At 42.3% G+C, this 24,191-nt stretch overlaps 1 protein-coding gene across 2 annotated transcripts in view; it reads left to right on the top strand.

Annotated features, from left to right (window-relative positions):
* Window positions 1–2,787: 2,787 nt before the first annotated feature.
* The window catches only part of LOC145399074 (small conductance calcium-activated potassium channel protein-like), a 610,512-nt gene continuing 589,108 nt past the window's right edge, over window positions 2,788–24,191 (top strand). For both annotated transcript variants that reach the window (XM_080271828.1, XM_080271829.1), the window contains exon 1: window positions 2,788–3,205. In XM_080271828.1, coding sequence (XP_080127954.1) covers window positions 3,173–3,205 — 33 coding nt within the window. In that variant the 5' untranslated portion in view covers window positions 2,788–3,172. The remainder of the gene's footprint in view (window positions 3,206–24,191) is intronic.

The following is a 24,191-nucleotide window of genomic DNA, read 5'->3' as shown; positions in this document are numbered from 1 at the left end:
TCAAAGGTGAGAGAGAGAGAGAGAGAGAGAGAGAGAGAGAGAGAGAGAGAGAGAGAGAGAAATGAGTAAAAGGTAAGAAAAAGAGAGAGGGAAAAACAGGATGGGGGAAAAAGTGATAATTTTAGGGAGGAGTAGAGGGTGAGAATAAAAGAAAACAGCGTAGAATAAAGGAAAAGAGAGGGAAGAGGAAGGGGGAGAGTTAGAGAGAGGGACAGAGAGTAAAAGAAGAGCTTGACAGTGAGAAGTAAGAGGAAAGAGTGAGAGGGTGTGGGGGAAGTTGAGTGATGAGAGGGGAAGGAAGGAAGAATGAGGGAAGAAATAATAACTGAAAATGAGAAGAGGAAAAGAGTGAGAGAAAGGGGGGAAGGGGAACTGAAGCTGGTAGAGAGGAAGAGCAGAAAGCAAGAGAGGATGGTTATTAAAAGTACAAGAGAGTACAAAGAAAAATAAACCTACAGATCAGATAACTCCTTCCTGTTTATTTTATAGACACAAAAATAATGATACCGATAACAGATGCTTGAGTTGGAGATAATGGTGGTTAATCAGAAAGAGGGAGAAAAGAAAGGAAGTGTAGAAGGGTAAGGGAGAGAAAACAGCCAATTAGGGAGAGTAAGGTAAAGAAAGTGTGATTGAAAGATGAGAATAAGGAGGAAAAGAGTGAGGGAGAGATGAGAGAGAGACCGGGGGAAGGAAGAGAGGGAGGGAAGGACTGGGGAGGAAGAGAGGAAGGGAGGGAGGAAGGGAAAGGGGAGAGGAAGAGAGATGGAGGAGGAGAGAGTGGAGTTTATTGAAGGATGATGTGGAAGAGGGAGTTGAGATGAATGGATAGATAAATGGAAGGGAGATAAGAAGAGATGGTGAAGAGGAAAGAAAGAAAAAAGACATCTGAGAGAGGAAGGAAGGGGGAGATGGGAAAGGTGTTAAGAACAAAAAGGAAAGAGAGAGAGAGAGAGAGAGAGAGAGAGAGAGAGAGAGAGAAACCTGGGAGGGAAGGAAGAAGAGGGTGGGGAGGAGATGCAGTAAAGATAGTGAGTAGGAGGGAGGGACAATTGAACAGAAGGGAAAGAGATTGACGTGGAGAGCAGGAAGGATGGGAGAAGAGGAGAGGGAGAATGAGAGAGAGAAAGGAGGGAGGGATGGAGAGAAGTCATGAGAGAGAGGAGAGAGGGAAGGGGAGAAGGGGGGAACGAGGGGAAAATAATAGAAAAGGGAGGAGAGGGGGGATGAAAGGAGAAGGGGGAAAGGAATAGAGATGGAGGGAGAGAGAGAAAGGTCAAGGGGAGGAGGCATGTGAGAGGGAGAGAGAAAGTAGGGAAACAAGATAGAGAGGGAAAGGAAGAGAAGGGAAAGAAGAAGAGAGAGGGAGGGAGGAGAGGAGAGAGTGGGACACAGGAAACATGTGAGACAGAGAAAAGGAGAGGGGGGAGGAAGGGCGGGGGGAGGAAGGGCAGGGGAAGTAGGGAAGGAGGAGGTGAACAAGGGGGAGAAGTTAGAGGGAGGAGGGAGAGAGGTGAGAGGTGAGGGGGAAGGAGGGGAGACGGAAGGGAGAGACCATGAGAGGGAGGAGGGGAGGAGGAGGAGAAGAAGAGGGGGAAAGCGGGGAGAGAGGAGATGTAAACGGAGGGAGGGAGGGAAACACAGTAGAAAGAGGGGAGGACGGGACAGTGGGGAGGGAAGTAGAAGGGGAGAGAGATTGAGGGAGAGAGGAAGGGGTGGGGTGGGAGGTGAGAGTAGAAAGGGAGGTAGGAGTGGGGAGGGCAGATGGGGAGAGTAGAGAGGGAGGGGAGGAGGAAGGGAGAGAGAGAGGGAGGAAGGTGGAGGGGGGGAGATGAAGGGGGGTGAGAGTTGCGCGAGGGAAAGCGAGCGGTGCACCCCTCATCTCTGGAAGGCGGGCGGGCAGGGGTGAGAGCAGGCGGTGAGAGCAGAGGGAGAGTGTGGAGGGAGTGAGCGGTTGGCCAGCATGGTGAGTGGCCACACCTCCCCCGCCACCACAACGCCCTACCACCACCACCACCGCAGCCGCCGTCGTGTTCCGGTGGCCACACGCGGGCTCTAAGAGTGGTCATCAGTCGCTGTACCCCACGGACAATAAGTTAGCAGAAAAAGAAAAAGAAAAAAGACCCCCCAAAGTAACTAGCAAGAAGGAAGACCCACTTTGAAAAGTAACCAACAACACCGAGGACTCCTTGAAAATTACACCAGGAAAGAGGAAGACATCATTCATAAATAAGTAGCAGAAGACTCACTTTAATAAGTATCTAGATGAAAAAATTAGTTAAGACCAGTTAATTTAAGCAGCACACATCTACACACGCAGGTAGTAGTAAATGTAATCGTAAATAACTTTTAAATCAAGTTAAAACTTCGTTGTGATCAAATTTTTCTTCGAGGAACCGCGAGACCAGAGAAACCCGTCATGAGAACTGACCGATGTGAAGTTGTCTGCAAACAGCCGCCCTGTATAAGAGACTAAGTACCTCTATTTCTTTATCTCTTCTTTGCTTATCCCTCTACCCCGAGTCCAATCCCCGTGGAAAAAAAAAAAAGAAACATACATATAACATTAGCCTTCGCAATAAACATTTTAAACCCGGAGTTGCACAGAAAAAATAATTGAGACACTACTCGTCGTCAAACTCAGGCATCGTCGTCGTCGATAGAAAAAATATATCTCAAGCGATCGAACCTCCCTGTATACAGCCCGATAAAGGAGACGTTTTGGAAGTGTCCCGAGGAGCTGATTTCCTTGGAAGAGAGTGAGTGAGGAGGAACTTGAAGAAGAGTTCCACCATTTCCAGAAACACCCTTCTCCTACTCGTCCACTTCTTCCCTCTTCCTCACAAACACAAACACGAGAGGAAGAGACGGAGCTCAGAGCAGGGAAGAAGAGTGCTACAGCTTCCTGAAACCTCTTTTTCTCCTCATCCTTCCTCACAACAACCAGAGAGAGGAGAAACCCCAGGAAGAGTGCCACGATCTCCACAAACCCCTCCCTCATCCTACCAGAACCACCACAACCACAATCGCCACCGCAATCCCCCGCCCTGACCGCCACCACGTCCCCTCCACCACCACACCCACCCTGCAGCATGAATGAGCACGCAGCAACTAAGGGCGTGAGGGTGTGAATAGTCAACATGCCAGGAGGCTTCGTCACCTAGGCAGCAACATGTGGAGGTGTCCAACATGGGTTAGCCACAAGGTAAGTACCGGTACCAGATGCACAATTATCTATCTTAGTTTCACCCTACAGAGATTCGTACCATTTATCCATCCACGCGTCTGTTCATCCATCCATCCACCCATCCACCCGTTTATCCATCCGTCCATCTATTCATCCACCTAGTCATCCATCCACCCACCGATTGATCGATCCATCCATCCATCCATTCGTCCACCCATCCACCCACCCATTTAACTAACCATCCATCCATCATCCAGTCCTTTATTGCCCTGTTAGGAGGTTAGGAACCAGGGCTAACCTACTCATTCCGGGGCAGTCCTACTCATTACGGGGCTAGGCAACTCACTCCAGACACTGATGATGAGAGTCACCAGTTGCTCATTCCTTAGTGGCATTATGTGAGCAATAAACCCAGACCATCCCTCGGATTACAACCCTTACAGGCTGCTGTGGCTGAAGGACCCTGACTCACTAGACAGCCAGGCATTTCTGTTCGTATAATCACAGTCTCGAATTAAGTGGAAGAAACATTTTTTCTATTTTAAGCACTCCTAAAATTTCTGTTCACACACAAAAAATCATTTGGTATTGGCCTAAATATACGGTCTTCGTGTACCGATAGAAGAGGAAGCGTTTCTCAAGATAAGTTTTGGTCTTTAACTGCTAAGATTTCCCTCAGCTGAACAAAATATTTTGGTGTCACAGTGAATAACATAATAAAGTGCACCAATAACAGCCAAAGAGTTAAGCTAAATAACAAACAGTTGTGGCAATCGCAGTAATTGTCGTCTTCGTTTATATGCAGTCATGAGACACTTTTTCATGTCTCACTGATTCTCCTTGACAAACTACAAAGCTTAATTTTGGCATTTCTTTTAGAATTCACTCTAAAACTTGTGTATGTAGTCTATACTTTTAAGCCTCCTGTGGTTGAGAGAGCTTAAGTTTCCATTCCCCATAACACCAGACGATTTTACTGAGCTGAGACAGTTATTGGAACCTCAGATTAAGAGCTAAGATTATTTTTACTCTTTTTAATTTCACCTAATATATACAGACAACATATTTTAATTCATTTACCTTCCCTCCTTTAAATTCTAACTTTAAGCATTTTTGTATTCATTTACCTTCTTTATAATATGACATTAAGCTCTTGTCTTGTAAAATATAACAAACATCTGCATTTATCCACTTACAAACCCCGAAAAAAAAAAAAAATGAACAACAGACGTTAATCTTCGTGTCTGCGTAATATTTTCTCTTAAACACAAACAATCCTCTTATTTCATTAACCCCTTCAGCACGAGGACGTATTCTTATTTCCATCAAGCTGCCTACAAAACACCTTTAATTCAACCTGGAAATTATCTATAGTAGTGAAAGGGTTAATGAGGGTTATATCTAAATTCTCAAGTTTGAAAAGTATCTCCTCAGCTGAGTGAAATCGTCTGGAGATAGCTAGAATAAAATTAGAAATGTGCCATCCTACTTAAGAGGCTAAAGACGAGCATCACACTTCTTTCTATTTTTAGTCTCCTATTAAACACCATAAAATCTATCTGTCTATTGCCAGACGCCTTAATCCTGTAAGGGGTGGCCACAGACAAATCTATTCCCTGTCGCCCTGTCCCCCGCTAATTCACTGCCCTTCCCCCGGCTCACACAGTGTCCCTGTCTCTGGCAATAAACAGTTCTTTTATTCCATTAATGTCACCTCTCATCATTTAACGTCGGGAATCGGGTGACATTAGGTGTACTGGTTTATTATCGCTACCTACAGACGATTTTATTCAGCTTTAGGGAAATCTCGGGTATTGAAGGTGTAAATGAAGACTTATCTGACCCTTCTAGTTCCAAAATTCTTTCCAAAGTTGAGTAACGCTCATTCGTAGCAACAAGAATTTAAAAAAAAAATGTCACCGACTTAGGAGATTAAAATTATCTTTTCAGCCCCTTCAAGTCAGACGTTAAGTTTATTGGTTTACTCTTGCTACATTCAGACGATTTTATTGAGAGAGAGAGAGAGAGAGTACTGAATGGGTAAAGGAAGTCTGCATCCAACCTCTCCAGTTCTAAAAGTCTCTCACAAGTTGAGTATGTTTGCCCAGTGATTGCCAGGATAAACAAGTGGTAACAGGCACAACAAACCTCGCCCGACCACACGAGGTCAAAGGTCATGGTGCCAAATGAAAGCCCATGTGAGATTTCCCATATCTTGATAATAGTAAATATGTCTTCAGCTGTTGTCGAGTTATAGCCCCCTGAATATCCATGACCTTAAGTTTGACCTCTCAGGGTCGCTCAAGGTCAGAGGTCTTGGTGCCAAATGAAAACCCATATGGGAGTTCCCGTTTATTGATAATAATAAATATCTCTATCTTCAACCGGTTTCATGTTATAGCCCTCTGAAAATCCGTGTCCTTGATTTTGACCTTTCAGGGTCACTCGATTACCACCAAAATTTAATCACTTCCTTTTGGCACCAGTGCCCACATATCCTGAAAGTTTCATATAATTTTATTCAGCCATTTTCCGTAAAGGTGTAACAACCACAAACAAACAAACAAACAAACAACCTCGACCAAAGTCAGTACCTCTCCGGACTTCGTCCCGGGCGAGGTAAATATAAAAAGACGTTCTCTGACAGATTGCCCCAACTTCTTCAGTGTTAAGACATATTTTTCAAGTTAGTGATTTTTTCTAACACCAGACGATATTGTTCAGCTTCAAAAGAGTCTTTTTTAGTGAAGGGGATAATCACGGCTGTATCAAACCTCTCCAGTTCAAAAATGTCGCCCAGAAATAATTGTCCCAGCGGTTGGTGCATTTCTGTATTAAACTCTGTGTGACACCAAACTTGTTTAGCTGCCAGGAATCCTAGCAGTCAGAGGCTTCCAAATCGAGCAGCCCTTCCTCTAGTTTGGTACATCTGGAATTTTTTTTTTTTTCTTTTTTTTTTTTTTTAGCTAATGCCAGTCCATGTTTTACGTCGAGGAAAAATCAGGCAGTCAAAAGGCTAATTAAGGGCAGAGAACAGACATTTTTCCAGCAGTCTGTTTAGTTTCGCCTTTCTATCCTTTCAGCGTGTGGGCCTTTTTCTTTCTTTCTTTTTCTTTCTTTTTCGTTTCATTCTTGCAACCTCAATTCGAGTCTATTAAGTTTTGGAGAGACTTCTGGAACTGGATTAGATATAGCCATTATTAATCAGTTTCGGTATGTTTTCCAAATTACTTATATTAAACATACCCATAGTTCATCATTTCAGTATTTGTTTCTTAAATTTAGTGTGTTGATTGGTATTAAGAAAGCGCCAAGTATGACAATTCAGAAAGTATTTTTTTTCCCCTCAGATAGAACAAAATAATCGTGTGGGTTTTCCCTTATAACTCTTTTAGGACGATGACAATTACTTATTCTTGGAACCACCATAGGATTTTATTCAAGACAGGCTTCTAGAAATGAAGGGTTTTAAGACGTTTGCCGGCGCTGAGTAAGATCTAGTGGTGAGAACAACAAGAGTACGGTATCTAAATTACGCCATACGAGTGAAGTGTGACAATCCATTCATGAAGATGATGCTGTTTTATTATTATTATTATTATTATTATTATTATTACTGTTATTTTTTTCTTGTTTTATGTCGATGATTATTATTATTATGATTATCAGTATTATTTCAATATTACTACCAGCAGACGCTTTAATTTTCACCATAATAAGGGCCTATCACACTGAAGGGGTTACTAGAGACTTTTTCTCAAGCTTTCATTACAGTGGGTCTTTAATAAGCTGAATAAAGCCGTCCGATGGCATCATGAGTTAAAAAAAAAAAAAAAGTTCACAGTGAGAGCTTTGGTCCTTGAAAACTGATTACTCCATTTATTTATTTATTTTTTTATATTTTTCTTTGCTGTTTAGATTACTTTTCTGTCTTGCTTTCATTTTCTCTCTTTTTTCATTCTCTCTTTTTCTTTCACTCTTCTTTCTGATTCCAGACATTTTTGCTTAGCTTGGGAGAGGCTTCTGTAAATAGGATAACATCGCCCCTATTTACCCCTTCGTTAAGAGAGTTGAAGCTTAATAAAATTGTCTGGTGGTGGCTAGAACAGAAAAGGAAAAAGAAACACCATATAGAGGGGGAATTAAGAAACCAATATCTGTCTCTCATATTTTCTTTTATTCGTTCGTTTAGCCTCCTTATCGCCCTCAGTCGGTGCAGTAATTACAGGCTGTGGTGTGTAGTTAACTTTTCCCACTCTTTCCGCGTTCCTGTTTCATAACTATACTCCTTGTACCGTAACTTGGCCCGGATTTTCATCCTTTTGCGGGTTATTTCACACAATTCGATGGTAGAAAAGGACGATACTACGACTCTGCATCATTTTCATAGCACTGAACAGAAAAAGACAATACTATGACTCTGCATCCTTGTCATAGCACTTCTTCGTGACTAACATCATATTCTAGTGATAATCAGTTGTTTTACCTCGACATTAACGATGGAGGAAGGTCAATTTTGGGCCATTAGATTAAGAAGGGTATTGTTCGTTAAATATTATTATCACTCTTGGGCACCTATAACTCAGCTGAAAAAAATCGTGTGGCGTTAGCTGGAGCAGATTACACGAGTTTCCCCGACCATGAGAGGGTGGGTTTGATTGTCAGACCCCATCGACTCGCCCTCAAGTGCATGGAATAGCCTGGAAGAGAGAGAGAGAGAGAGAGAGTTGTCACGTTCGCAAGAGAGTTACGAAACAGGTTATATTAGTGACACCAAAGTAGACACGCAGCATGTACAGTATAGAGCCGGCTTATATCGTCTTTCACTTGCATCATTTGCAGGCGAGAATATACCCACTATAATGCAGCATAAGATGATAAACTAATAGAATAAATAAATAAATAAATAAATAAATGTACGTTCGACTCAGACCTGCATGCTAGCTTCTCCTCCCTAAAGGGCTTCATCCATCACCCAGCTTTCTCCATCCACGTCTTTCTGTTTTTAGCAATTGACAGCATAAAAAAAGGTGTCTACGGCAGTTTACTTGTGTTGGAGGAATCAGTGTTCCTTTCATAAGTTTTTCTCCTCAATGTTCACTCGTAGTATGGTTGTAAAGTGTGTGCTTAATGTATGACTTTATGAAGAAGCCATGTTATACTGTACATTACTTAGGCTCAAGAGAGTTTGCCAATACTGTGCCAGGTTTACTTGGACAGCGTGTGTGTATAACCTCCACTGTACTTCTGACTGTTGTTATTAATGGAACAGAGAGCCATATGCCTTTTTAGACGTCCTTCTCGGTTCTGGGTAAGCTTGACGTTTGACAAGAAGTTGCTAGAGATATTAGGAATACATCTCTCTGTTCAGTGCATAAAATGATTGTTTACTCCTTATGCTGCGTATTCATAATCGTCTGTCAGTATGGCTTTATACACACCAGATGATCTATATACTGTTATAATACGTTCAGTATACCACCCATGGGTCTGTCAGTTATACCGAGTTGTCTAGTAAGGAGGTAACATCGTCCTCTGACATACTCGAATTCAAATGCTTCGAGGTGTACAATTTGTTTTACTTACACACACACACACACACACACACACACACACACACACACACACACACACACACACACACACACACACACACACACACACACACACACACACACACACACACACACACACACACACACACACACACACACACACACACACACACACTAGACGATTTTACTCACCAGAGAGCGAGTCATAGGAACCTAAAACTGTTAATCAAGACCAGGAAGGACAAGGGAAGGCTTAGTTTACAATATTCCAGTCATACAGTTGACATGGAAAGCTAAGCACCGTAAGAAACTGAAAATAAAGATCAAATATTGTCTCAAGAAAAATGCCGTCTGTTAACACACTGTCTCTATGAATCACTGAGCTGAGGAAAATCGTCTGCCATAGCTGAAACAGATCATTAAAGTTTCCCCGACCACGAGAAGGTTGATGGTGCAGTGGTAACAATCTCAGCTCAGTGAAATCGTCCGTCGCTGGCTGGAAAAGAATAATGGTTTACAGGCCATGAGAGGACGAATATACCTTCACTGCTTAGAGACCCACGTCCCTAGTGAAGCATTTGACCAGATATTTCCCAGCGTCTCTTCCTCAGCGATTTATTTTGCACATCATACCTTAACCCCTTCAGTCCGATACAGTACTTATTTACCCTTACTGCCACCAGACGATTTTACTCAGCCTGGGAGAACTTAGTAGTGGAGGTAGTTAATGAAGTCTGTATGAGAAGCCTTTCGATGGAGTAGCCTTTTGAAAGTTCAGTAAATTCTGTATGGACGTAGTAAGAGCAAAACAAGTAATTCGTCGTCATACTGAAGGGTATAGTAACACTCTTGTATGTTACTGATATGTGAAACCGATATATACAGCATACAAAAGAAAGGAGTAAGATGGAAAATATATCACTAAGGGCGTGGCACTACAAGCGATAGACACAGCGATATACACAGCATGCTAGAGAGAGGAAGGCGTAAGATGTAAACTGTATTACTAAGGGCGTGGCACTGCAAGGTCTTCCATGTCAAAGAGAATACAGCCAGCACTTCCCTTATGCCCGTGATATGAGGACGCCCACCTGGTGTATACCTCGTCAGTGGGATGGATCATGTTGCGTTTTTATTCATGCTGCCTCCGAACCGCTTTATTCAGTTAGGAGGAAGCCTAAATTGTGAAGGTTAATGAAGGCTGCATCTAACCTCTCCTCGTTGAAATGGCTTTAGTACGCGTAAGAAAATGCATATTGTGATTGAGGGAGGTTAGTGAGTTGAAGTAATCCACGATAGAATATTTCGCTTAACCCTTTGGCTTCTAAGATTTCTTTCAAATGAATAAATAATCGTGTGCAAAGTCCCAGGTGCACTAAGAGGAGAGAAGGGGTTACTGTAGATTTTTTTTTTTTAATTTGACTTGGGATTTTCTTTCAATTAATAAACTCAGATGTTAACTTGGTAAGGACCCAAGTGCACCCAGAGGAGGGCAGAGGGTAACGCAGAAGGTTACTGTGGTTGTCTTAGTAGCATTAAATATAAAGAAATGTGACGTCCTTTTGATTGTAGGTAAAAAATGCATAAAAAACGTATTGCCTCCAGTAATATTTAAGAAAACTATATAACGCTGCCATGGTCGCATCTTTTCTTGCTTTAGCTATATTGCAGCACACAGCGCACAGCGGTAGATTTTTTTTTTTTTAGGGTTGAGAGTCATAGGAGCCTGAGTGTTCGTACCTGAACCACTAACCCTGTCATGCCTGGGAGAGCTCTAGTATTCTGTTATAGTCAACGCAAGACAGTTTTATTCAGCTGAGAGTAATGGCCGTATTCTTGCCATTAACCCCAGAAGTGGAATAGAAATCCGTAATTACTACAAATCATTTATGTATCGCCTGTGGTTATTAGGTAGGGTCAGCCTGCATCCCATATTACAAAACACACTCAGTAATCATATAGGAAGACCAGATACGTTCCATCATCATCATGTACATCAAAAATCATATAAAATTGGGTATCTGCGTCCCACTTTGCAATTTCAGGTTTAAGAATGTGACCCCAAGTTCCAGGAGCACGAGTGTTAAGATGGCATGTGCAGTTTTCAGTAATGAGTTTAGAAGTGCAAGGCATAAAAAAAATCTGTGCAGTTGGAGACGAGACGTAGGGCAGTGTGAATAGCGGCTGTGAGATGCGGCAGTGTGTGGTGTGGCAGTGAAGTGTGAGAGTGTGGGATTATGAAATGTGGCTGTATAAGATGGGGCCGTGTGGAGTGTGCCATTGTAATGTAGTGAGGTGTAAAAGTGTGTGGTGTGAGTGTGGCATTGTGAAGCGTGCCTGTGAGGTGAAGCAGTGTGAAGTAGGGCACAGTGGCAGTGTGAGGTAGTGAGATGTCGCTGTATGAAGTCATGATATGTAGCAGTATGAAGTGTGGCGGTGTGAACTGTGGCACTGGGAGGTAGTAAGGATTAGCGGTATTTCTACGCGGTGACATCGCTCAGTTCATCCCTCTAGATGCACCAATAGATTAAAGAAACCCTAATAGTAGACGAGAACACCGCCTCTTGTGTACCGTCAGAGAAATGAATAGATGTTCGGTTGATTTCTGACATAACTCCCATACGTGTGAGTCTGTTCTTTCTTTAGTTTCCTAAGACAGTAGATCACCCATAACTCTGTACGACTTTATGAGGAAGTTACTGGCCCGTTAGATTTTACATGATTTTGTGTGTGTGTGTGTGTGTGTGTGTGTGTGTGTGTGTGTGTGTGTGTGTTGAGGCGTGTGCAAGCTCTGCCTCTGTGCCTTCTCTTTCTGTGTCTGAGTCTGTCCCTCTGTCTGTTTGTCTGAGTGTGTATTTGTGTCTATTACACCCTACCCCCCTTGGTCCGACTCTCTCTCTCTCTCTCTCTCTCTCTCTCTCTCTCTCTCTCTCTCTCTCTCTCTCTCTCTTTTTCTTTCTCTCAGAAGTGATGTGTCATGAAAACCCTATGGCTGTGTCAATCTCATTACCTGACACGTGATGCAGTCTCTTTATCCATTTAGGTAACCATATCAACACCTAGGCTACTCAGTTTTTATCCCCTCTCTATGACGTGTTTCTTGCCCTCATTACGTCACTCTGGACACCACTGCATATATCACTGTTTTTGACATCTCTAAATTTTCACTGTTCTGTTAGTAGATCATTGGGTGGAAATTATAGCAAAATACTGAAATTCTTTTTGTTGGGAAGATTAAACAGTTTTTGCCCGACTTGGATGCTTGACGTCATACCTGAACGAAGTGAAATTCAGGCTGAAATTTTTGCGTCAATATTATTTCAGTGTAGGTATGATTTCTACCATTGCTTATATCAGTTTCCATTTTATTTATTTCTTTTATTAATATGAAGTGGCCTTTACTGATTACAGTGCATGTATGGAAAGATGCTTGTCACTAAATTCTAACACAACTGGATAAGATAACATTCACCGAAGAGAACTGTGGGAAGACATACTGTACTCCTTTTATTCTAACTTGGGCTAAAATTTCCATCTGTCCATCTTGAATGCCGTGTTATAACAGGAGATTAACGCTAGAATATGATGAAAGTCATGAAGAAATGCTTTGGAAGGATTTAGAGCCACAGTATTGTCTTATTCTGAAACTGCTACGTGAAATAAGTTGCAAAAGGACGAAAATTTGAGCCAAGTTAATATGAAAAGAGTATATGTAGCTACTGTACCTAAGGAGAACTTGATCTTTTTGTGCCATATCATTAATTAGCTAAGGGAACAGTAGTCTTGATCATAGCCAGTGTTGATATTGAAAAAAAAAACTGGATTACAACAGCAGTCAATTGTAAAAACGTCAATATCAACAAAAAATAGGAATGATAAGAAGTGAGGTAAAGTCATCATCATCATCATCATCATGTCAGTCAATAAATCGTCATCGTCATCATCATCATCATCATCATCATCAATCAGTCAATCAGTCAGTCAATAAATCGTCATCATCAAGTTATCAGTAATTTCTTCAGGCCGATGACAAAACTATTTCTGTATAGTTCCTGCTGTTTCTAGACGATTTAAATCACCTCAGAATAGTTTTTCGAACGAGAGGGGTTAGAAAAAGCCTTTAGTAACTCCTTCACTAGCAGATCTTTTCTAGCATAATTATAATCCATTTTGAAACGTTTCCGCTAACTGGAATAAAATCGTCTGGTGATTGTTGGAGTAAATTAAAAAGAAGAAGAGTCGTATAAGAGGGACACCTAACGAAAGGCCAGACCCACGGCAGTCAGATGGAATGAAGAGAGCCAAATTAGGTATCACAAAATTCTGTATACACTCGTCACTAGCCACACACACACACACACACACACACACACACACACACACACACACACACACACACACACACACACACACACACACACACCAAGCTTGATATCCCAGTACTCATAAACCAGGCGTGTGTTTATTTAAGCTTACTGTTTGGGAGCATATTTATGGGCACCGGTAATGGTCGTAAAGAATGTAATATAATCCCCGGCTGCATATTATTTTCCCTATTAATCAGACTAATTTCCCTTTTCCTCCTCCATCATTATTCTTTCGTTTGGTGTCTGGGAGGGTTTGGATCTTCCCTTCAGACCGAAATCTTTTACTGTTTATTTTTTGCTGTCACAGAACAATTTTATTTTTGCCTGGAGTTTTGGAATTACGGGGGTTAGATAGAGCATTTATTAACCCAGTCACTGCTATACTCTGTTCACTTTTTCCTGGCCAAAAATTGTCACCTCTACGTCTTGAATGCTAAGCTGTAATAGGAGATAAGCACTACAATATAATGCTAGTCACGAAGAAGTTCCATGGAAAGGATATATTGTCGTGGTATTATCTTTTTCTGCCACTACGTTACGTGAAAAAAACCGCAAAAGGAAAATCAGGGCCAGGTTAGAGTGAGTGAACTATAGGGAGCCTCTCAGACTTGAATAAAATTGTTTGGTGTTAGCCAGAGTATGCTATGGTGTGGTGAGGAGGAGGAGGATTTTGTGGTATGGTGTGGTATAGTATGGTGTGTTATGGTGTGGTGTGGTATTGTGTGGTGTGGTACAGTGTAGTTTGTGTTTTGCTGTATGGTGTACTGTAGTGTGGTTACAGTGTGTTGTGTGGTGTGGTGTGGTGTGGTATGGTATTGTGTGGTGTTGTATAGTGTGATTTGGTGTGATGTATAGTATGGTGTGTGGTTTTACTAAAGTCCTTAAAGTCAACGGAACTGAAGCTCCTCCATTCTGAAAATATTTAGTGAGGGACAGACGTACAGGGCCGATTCTAGAGATACTCCAGCGACTAAAAATATCATCCTGGCAAAGGGGGTTAATAAATGAATTTCCCTTGTTATATCTCCTTCTTTTGATATATGAAAGTTTTATATGCATTAATTTGATAAGGCTAAGAGTGTTATAGCTATATGAAAATGTTATTCGCTATGTGGTAACTGTATGTACAAAAAAATGTTTTATATATGAAGGTAATTTATGGAAGATACAATTTGATTTATGAAAAGTGCATTTATTTATTTATTTATTTTTTTATTTTTTTTTTTTTAAGTCGTGCCGTGAGTGAAAGATGTTGTTATGAACGATGTTGAAAATTGTAAAGACATATAATAAGGGAGTATGGTACCGTGCATTAAAAAAAAAAAAAAGTATGAAAATTGTACGTGGAATGTTTATATCCCCTTCTAGTTTATGTGGAAGTTTCTCAATGTAGCTCCTTTTTATATGTGTTTTAGGTGTTTATATCCACGTAATTAAAGGTATGTGTGAGGTATTTTTCGACAATAATGCCATTCGCCAGTACGATAAAGCTTTGGTAATGTGTATTGGGTAAATTTTGGAGTATTTTATGAGAGAGAGAGAGAGAGAGAGAGAGAGGGGGGGGGCAGACAAAGGCAAGCAGACATTGACTGAGTGAGTAAGAATGGCAGAGAGACAGGCAGAGACAAAAGGAGGCAGACGTAGATACAGAGACAGTCAGGAAGGCAGAGACAAACAGAGATAGACACAGTGACAGAGACAGACAGACAGACAGGTTCAGAGAGGCAGGTAAAGGCAGAGACAGGCAAACATAGACAGAGATAGACAGACAGCAGGAAGAGACATTACGACCTGTAGCGAACGTCTGGGCAAATTAAAAGAAAAACGAAGAAGCCACATAATCCATTTGGGAGGAAGAAAATTGGGGTGGCGGAACGACTTAATAAGGGGCCACGTCGCTGCTAGGTGTCCGGGAGCTGTCTTGATTAATAGAGGGTGGAATTGAGAGAGAGAGAGAGAGAGAGTTTTCTTCAGTCTGAGAACATCAAGAGGGACAGTGACTATATCAGATTTGGTCCTTGTTATAACAATGAAATAGCCTGTGTCAGAGAGAGAGAGAGAGAGAGAGAGAGAGAGATTTGGATGATGATAATGATGCGAGGAGCCTAAGGTATAAGAAGTTGGCAAACAAGCAGGTAAAAGCGATTACATTGTATTAGCTGGCTGGAGCCCTGAAGGAGAGTCAGACACGCGAGGTGGAGGAGGGGGAAGAGGGGAGGGATCAGACTGGGGGAGGGGAGGGAGAGAGAAGTGGTGGAGAGAAATGAGGGGTAGGTAATGGAGAGAGAAGTGATGGGGAGAAACAAAAGAGAGAGGAGAGCAGGAAGGTGAAAGAGGAGGAAGAGAGAAGTGGTGAGGAAAATGGTATGGAGAGAAGAAAGGGAAAGGAGAGCTGGCAGGGAGCAAGGAGGAGGAAGAGAGAAATAAGGAAGAAAGGTGTGGAAAGGAGAGGGGGTGAGGGGAGATAGTGGGGGGGAGAGAAATACTGGGGAGAATGCTGTGGAGAGAAGAGGAGAAGAGAGAAGGGATGTTTATGAGAGGAGGGGGAGAGAGAAATGGTAGGGAGAAGATGCTAGAGGGAAGAGGGGGAAGAAGGTAAAGAAAAGAGGGATAGAAAAGAATAATGAAAGGGTGGGGAGGAGAGGAGAGGAGAGGGAGGGAGGAAGGGCCAGGCGAGGAGAGAAGGAAGAGGAAAAGGAGGGAGGAAGGGCCAGGCGAGGAGAGAAGGAAGAGGAAAGAGAGGGAGGAAGGGCCAGGCGGGGAGAGAGGGAAGAGTAAAGAGGAGAGAGTGGGAGAAAGAAGGGGAGAAGTTTAATGAGAAAGGAGTGAAGTTTAAGGAGGGAGAGAGATAAGAGAGAGAGGGGGGGTGGGGGGAGGGAAGTGTAAAGAAGAGACGAAGCGACACCGGAAGGCAGGGGGGAGATAACGTTAAGAAATAAGGGAGAGAGGAGAAGGTTTGCAAGTGGAGAGAAAGTAGGTTAGGGGAAAGAGGACGGGGAGATGGGAGAGCAGAGAGAGACGAGGTGGAATGGAGAGAGAGAGAGAGAGAGAGAGAGAGAGAGAGAGAGAGAGAGAATCAGGTGATGGTGAAAGGATAGGGGAAGGAAGTGAGGTGGTGTAGAGTAAGAGATAATTTTATGCTTTATCCTTGTGGGCTTAGAAGGATCCCAAACTCCTCATCCATTCTAGTTTACTTTTGTGTATGGTACGGTGATACTGGTTTTTTTTTTATGTATTGAAACTTAAGCTGATATTAGAATTATTAATATAACCTGGCAGAAAATATATACTTGCAGTATGCAAAATTATTGCCGTGGAAATTGAACTAGGGAAGCACCTAAACGCAGGAAAGTGAGTTAGATGATGTTGATGAGAGGGAGGCTGTGGAGGGGAAGTGGTAGATGGTTGCAAGGGAATGGAAAAGAGGAGGGGGAAGAGAGGAAAAGATGAGGGGAAAGAAGGGGAAAGAGAAGAGGGATGGTAAGCTGTGGAGGGTGGCCGGGGGGGAGGGAAGGGCATTGATGAAGAAGTGAACGGGTGAAAAGGGAACTGGATATTGAACAATAAATGTAAATGGAATGAAGTCGTAGAGAGGGGAGTGAGGCGGTGCAGAGTTGATGAATTTGACACTGAAGGAATGGAGAGCGATTGGAAGGGAAGGTTGAGCAGAAGCGAAAGACAAGAAATTAAAGAGAATAAGAGACATAGATAAAGTTAACCATTGTACAGAAATTATTATAGGTATGGAAAATAACTTGAGGTAAATGGATCGCAGGGATAGAAAATAACAGAGGTAATTAATGGATAAAATAGGCTAAACTGATTATAGGAAAGTCATTTATAAAGCAAGGGAGCGTTAAACAACCTTAATGAATGTGACAGGCAGAGGACTTAGAAGGTACCACGAGATAAATGACAAAGAACCACACGGCAATTTCCTTTTATGTCTGAAGATATGGAGACTGATAACACGAACGTATGAAGTGGAGGAGTGCGTGGAGGAAGGGGGCTTGTTGCAGTGAAAGGGAGTGCTGGTTAACTGTGATAGATAGACTTGTAGGTATTTTGTGTCACGGCCAGTCTAGATGAACTCCGGATTACATACCCACCGATAAAAACATTAAACGATACAGTGGAGGAGCACATTGGGGAGGGTTTTTTGGAGTGTCGTGAGAAATGTTGATTAATTTAGAGATTTTGAGATACTTTTCCCCTTTCACTCTAGCCAGGATGATTTCTAAAATTATAGAGTCAATAGAGAACAGAAAAACAGAGGAAAAGTGACTAGGGGAAGGTGGGTTAGAGTGGCACGGGTAGACTGATAGTGATACAGAGGCTTGGGGGGCTTTTGTTGTGGACAGCATAGATGGACTCTGGGATTACTTGCCTAACAATGGAGAGACAAAGCGAACGTGAAGAGTGATGGAAATGGTGCTGTGAGTCGGATCAGGGGAAATGTACTGTAGTGTCAGCTGTAGAAGTAACACTGGATTAGCTCTGAAGTGTATAACATTATTTCGTCACTATTTCTGCACCCATCCCACACCTTGTATATTATTAAGGAATAGGGATAGGTGTATGATGATAGTGATGAGGTGGTGGTACTACTAGAAGACAGTAGGATGATTTTACTAGAGGATACTAGGGTGACACGACGAGAAGGTAGTCGAGTGGCATAACTAGGCGGTGGTTCCATTAGAAATAAGGGTAGTGCTGCTAGAAAAAAGAATATCGCTGCTGTAAATGAGGCTGTCATAAGAGTGGCCTTGGAATATTACAGGGATAGCCTGGTAGCACAACTGCACTTTTGTTATAACGAAGTATCAACCGTATTTCCTCGTGTATTTTTTATCTGCACATATACTTAAAATCATCATCATCATCATCATCATCATCATCATCATCATCATCCTTATTCCAGTCTTGCTTTCCGTATAACAAGTGTTAGGTAGATGCGGGACCATATGAGCCTTTCCATAAGAAACACCTTGTGTACGAAAGTCCTGAGCGACATCAGTAGGAATTTATTTTGAGCTTCCTTTATTTAATTTTTACTCATTAATTCTCTCTCTCTCTCTCTCTCTCTCTCTCTCTCTCTCTCTCTCTCTCTCTCTCTCTCCCTTAATTTATCCAATTTCTTGCAGTAATGTCAGGCGGTCAGATTTTGTGCCTGACAAATTCATGCAGTCACAGGAAGCCACATTTACTCATGCTGACTATTTATGCATATCGCTTGCACGTAAGAAGATTAGGCATGATATAAGTGACACATGACACCTTGTGAAGAGAGAGGGTGTGGGTGAAGACACAAAAAAATTAACCCCTTAAGCGTGAGTGGTCTGTGGAGCCATCTGTTTATCTACATGTATCTACATTTCTGTGTCTAATGAGTACAGAGGAAAGGTAGCTTGGAGGTGCTGTGAGACATGGCAGCATAAAGAGGGTTAAGGTGTTTAATAGGCGTGCAAGAAATGGAACGTGTAAATGGACGGGGTATGGGAAAATTGGTGAGGTAGGACAACACTGAAAAAAATAATAAAGAAAAAGGATAAAGGTATACATGAGGCGTGATAAAGATGTGGGGGTGTACATAGAAGAACAGTTAAGGAATGGCGAGGCGGGACAGAATAAAAAGAGGGCGCGGCAATTGTAAAGCCTGCAATAAATGGCGAGTATAAAGGGAGGGAAAAGCTGGGGAATTGGTAAGGCATGACGACATAAAACAAAGGGTAGAGGTATTAATGGGACGTGCAATAAGAGGAGCATATGAATGGATGGGTGAGGGAGGATTAGAAGGCAGCGCAGCGGTAAAGGGAACAGAGAGAGAGAGAGAGAGAGAGAGAGGGAACATACAAGATACACAGTTTTGTAATATGCTGAACAACTCGCTAAAGAACAGGTACTACGATGTCTTCTGGGTCAGCGAAATGACGGCTCTTAGTTGTAATTCTATTGTGATTAGAATTCTGATGAGTGATACCTGGCTGGAGATTATAGGTGAGGGAGCGAGAGACTCCTTCCCTCTCAGTGTTTCAGTACGGCTGCAGACTGATCTGTATCACTAGCATCTCTTCCTTAGCGATTTATTTTTTGATATGGTTGGTTGATATCATTTTTTACGTCTGTTATTTAGAGTACTGTATAGCGATGTTTGAATAGCTTGTATAACACAGGACAGTAAGGTGCAATAGGCAAAATAAATCGCTTAGGGAAAGGTGTTAAGGAGCTTCCTTAACCGACAAGGATACGGGTCATAGTCAGCATTGCCCTTAACACTGGGGAAAAAAAAAAAAAAAATATGACTAATGGTTGTATTCATGTCTGCAAAATAGTCTTCGAAGTGAATCTTCCTTAGCGATTTATTTTCCAGCATTAGCGCTACTTATGTGTTATTTTTTCACTGTTTCGATTCAATGACGCATTTTTTGTTATTATAGCCATTTCTAGGCAGTTTTATTTAGCTTTGTGCAGAGAGAGATTATGTTGGATACCTAATTCCTTAACTACAAAAGGGTCTACCAAAAGTATATCAAGTCGTATGTATAGTGGCCAGAATTAAGGTTTAAAAACATCATCGTAGTGAAGGGGTTAATATCGACACATTCAGCAACAGTGGCATTATTAAAGCATAATGTGCAAAGTAAGTCGCAGAGGAAAAGTTGTTACGAAATTCCGAAAACAACCAGAAAATTTATCCTGAACCCGACTTTAATTCGTGGTTTGTTCGCAGACTTTTATTTAAACCCCAAGACCTTTCGAGTAGAATTAAGATGAATTTTGTGTGTAAAAAATGCATGGTGTTAGAAGATGCAGCTAAGCGGTGTGAGGGAAGAAGTGGGACGTGTGGATGAGTTAGGTGTGTGTGTGTGTGTGTGTGTGTGTGTGTGTAAGATGTGGCATTGTGGTAAGGGGTGGTGTGATACTTTGTGGTGTGACAGTGTCTGATGGGATTGTGTGTGATGTAGTGTGTGGTGTGTTTGCGTGTGGTATGGTAGTGTGTGGTGTGGTAGTGTGTGGTGTGGTAGTGTGTGGTGTGGTAGTGTGTGGTGTGGTAGTGTGTGGTGTGTTTGCGTGTGGTATGGTAGTGTGTGGTGTGGTAGTGTGTGGTGTGGTAGTGTGTGGTGTAGTGTGGTAGTGTACTGTGTGATTGTGTGGTGTGGTATTGTGCGATGTGATTCTGTATGGTATGGTTGTGTGTGGTGTGGTAGTGTGTGGTGTGATTGTTGAGGTGTAGTTGTGTGAGGTGTAGTAGTGTTTGCTATGGAGTTTTCAAGTACGGCAGTGTATGGTGTGGTATAGTGTAAGGAGCATTTGTAGTGTGGGAAGTGTGACAGTGAAAAATAATTGCAAGATGTTACAGTGACTTCATTAACGCCCTTCCTGTACGAGTATATACTAGCACAGATGATAATGTAATAGCACACGTTAGCTAAATACCACAAAAAGAAAAAAAACAACACCAAGAAAAAAAGAATGTAATATTAAGCTGTGCAGTCGAATGTCAGAAGCTGTCTCACGTGCCGACAGCCAAAGGGCACTTCACTTGATCTGACACACTTACCACCTCTCCACACCAGCCACCTCTTCACACGTGCCACTTATCCACACCTGCCATATCTCCACACCTGCCATATCTCCACACCTGCCACCTCACCTCACCTGCCACTTCACACACACACACACCTGTCCCTTTCTCACACGTGCCATTTCCCCACACCCGTCACCTCCTACAGCTGCCACCCTCTCTCCTCTCGCTTCAAAGTACAGAAGCTATCGATTTGCACACTTTCCACCCCCAAACCTGTCACATCCCCAGCCTCCCTCCCTCCCTTCTCATCTCCAAGCAATGTAGGTGTAGGTTTACTTCTTTGCCGGCCATGAGTTTACCTTTACTGTGGTCTGTCTGTTTCGTTTTTCAGCCTTTTAATACTAATACCACCTTCCTCTTTGATTTGAGAGTTTCTTCGTAAGGAAAACAGTGACAAATTTAGCACAAAACTAGAGCCAGAATATAAGGACTGAGACTTAGGGAAAATTTCAGTGTTCTAACATGCCTAAAGATCAGAATTGTAAAATGTATGCATGTACCCAATATGGAAATGAAAACGTTTGTAACAAAAAGGTATCTACGTTTCTGTGTATGCTAGGGTGATCGTTGTCTTAGGCTCTTATCTCAGGTTTTATTTTTCTTGATGAGGTATAAATCTTACTGGCCGTGGTTTAGCACTCCTACATAGAAAGCTTAGTTTAGCAAATCAGTTATTTCTTGTTGATCAGTACTTATAATTCTCTCTCTCTCTCTCTCTCTCTCTCTCTCTCTCTCTCTCTCTCTCTCTCTCTCTCTCTCTCTCTCTCTCTCTCTCTCTCTCTCTCTCTCTCTCGTCTTACATTATTTTCTCATTGTTCACTACCCAGGCCCTTTAATTCGAGGTGATGTGCAGAAGACGACTTGGGATTAATGCATCTCAACTACACGGTTATCATCAAGGCAATTCAGTCACTCCTTAAAATTTAACACATACAGTAACAATCAAATTTTCATCCAGGTCCCCATTTGTACCTCTGAGTGAACAGGGATTAAAGAAAAAGAAAATTATGTCCAAGAGTCTGACCAGCTCGGCAGTCGAACTCGGGTTTTTCCAGTTACGGGCTTGATGTGCTAACCATTTCACAGCTGGCATCCCCAGTCGGACATGAAAGTGTTACTAGGTACCGTACACTGAGGCTAACTACTCCATTACACTGTCCCTATGTCAGGTGTGAAGTGTTATTCCCAAGCTGATCAATACAGTAATACTCTGTTTGCTGGAGATGTCGATTGATTAGTTTGGATCCCAAGCCTTGTAAAGCGATTATTGATCGAGGCCATACACGCGCGGTCAATAGCTCCTCCCTACTCATGCCTGGCCAGCTTATATGCCAAGAGATTTGAAGCTTTGGTGCCTATTCATTACCTGGGAGAGAAACTAGGATTTGCAGTTCATGCCTAGTTTATTCCGATCCTTAATGTCAGTCACCGGGTAAATCGGATAAATATAGGTAGGAACTGTTGACCATGAGGTTCGGGAAAAGTAAATGGGATCCTGGCTGGGAAAGTATTTGGGATCTGGAGTTCATTTTAAGCTTATTCTCTACCCCATCGCCTGCAGCTGGATGTGAGTAGAGGGGAGCTGCCTTTCGTGATTGGTATTTGGTGTGCATTGTCAGCAGCAAATGCCCCGTCGCCGCTACTGCATCTCTCTCTGCAAGGACCATGATAATCTTGTTTGGTTCTGAAGTAGCCGATGCTGGTGACTTAGTTGTAGCGAAATACTTTTTTTTTTTTTTTTTTTTTAATCCTTTGACTGTTTAATAGTTTCTCTGTGCACACATCACCAGGTAGTTAGCCCAAATAATATACCAGCGTTGTGATAGGAATTTATTTAAAGATTTATGCTTGACCCTTTGATTATATGTGCCTTCTCCTTTTTTAATTAAATCTTCTGCAAGTCGTATGCATGAAAAATCTTACTCCAAGTATCGCGTTGGAGGGACCAATCCTTACAGCTGGAGAATGTCATATTTATTTTATTCTTGCCGTATTTGACGATTCTGATTCGCTGTAGTATACACCACGTGAATATATGTAACTGGAGGGGTTATAAATAGCCCTCATTAACTCTTTCATTACTAGGTTCTCTTCTGAGCAGAGTAAAAGCATCATGTGGAATAAAGAATGATCTACAGTGAAGTATTCGACCTGTAGGGATTATTTAACCATTTTACTACCATATAACCTTCCTACATTTAATAAAATTGTTAACAAGTAGTCAAAAATATATATATATTAATAAATAAAACGTATAGTGGCTGAAAGGGCTAAGAAGAGGACTGTGATTTTCAAAGTTCAAGGAGAGAGAAGCAAGAGGCGAGAAGACATTTGCAAATGACAGCACGTAACCTTATGCTGGAGTAGTTAAGTCCGTGTATTGGCAGAATTAAGAGCTCATGTCCGGTTGTTGTAAATTCACCAGTCTGATTATCAACGTTCGTGGAAAGAAAATCAGGAAATACGGCAGACCCTCACCTGACAGTAGTACGTAATCTGAGAATGAATGTCTGTAAATTGGTAGAAGCAGTAGTTCGTGTCCGGTTGCTGCGGATTAACCAGGTAGTTAATCATTGTCCTTGGGGAGAGAAGGACAAGAGGCGTCAGGACTTTTGTTAGCGATAGTACGTAGCCTCCGAATAATTTGTTTTTTTCCGTGCTTAGGTAGAGTTAGATGTTGTCCCAGTTTTCCTGCTCCGTTTTCCCCAGACTAATTATCAGCGTTCAATGGGAAAGAAGTGCGAGAGGTCACAGGATTTTTTTTCTAGCGAGAGCACGGAACCCGGGAGTAATTTTGTCGGTGTGTTGGTAGAAGCAGGAGTTGGTAGTGTCCTTGTTCTGGCGTGCAGCCCTGACCCGCGACCTTTCCCGGCACCGGTGGATGAAAAATACACTCCGGATGCATTATGAAGTGTCGCGGTGCGCTGTGTTTCTGTGAGTGTCCTGTGGTGTTGCAGTGCGTCTCAGCGAGTAAGGTGTGTCAGCGAGTGAGCCGTTTCAGTGTGTTGCAGCGCATGGGGTGTGTCAGTGATGCTGGTGTTTAGTTTCAGCGAGTGGGGTGTAAGTTTGGTGTGTGGGTGTAGTATATGTGGCAGGGTGTGTGTGTGTGTGTGTGTGTGTGTGTGTGTGTGTGTGTGTGTGTGTGTGTGTGTGTGTGTGTTTCCCCCTCCTTCCAGCGGTAGTACAGTCATAATGGCTCCCCCTGCGCCGCTTTATGGCTGCCTCAATCCACAGCCTCCCAGGGAACTCCAGCAGAAGTATGGCATCGTTATTACATAGAAAAATACTGGCTACAGAAGAATACAGGCTACAGAAGAATACAGGCTACAGATACAGATGTTGGCTGTATTCGTAAAACTGGGCATAATATAGATGATGCCTATATTTTCTGATCCAAGCTACGTAAAGGGGAATTAAGCATATAAAGAGGCATAGCTTATATTTTCAGGCGAGGGCTTGATATAGTTTTGGTTATATTCATGGGGGGTATATAA

This window comes from Coenobita brevimanus, chromosome 47, assembly GCF_032717465.1.
Source record: "Coenobita brevimanus isolate Jiangsu-jjx chromosome 47, ASM3271746v2, whole genome shotgun sequence".
In the NCBI taxonomy this organism is placed as follows: domain Eukaryota; kingdom Metazoa; phylum Arthropoda; class Malacostraca; order Decapoda; family Coenobitidae; genus Coenobita; species Coenobita brevimanus.
The sequence above is the reverse complement of the archived record's forward strand: the minus strand, read 5'-3'. Positions and strand labels throughout refer to the sequence as shown.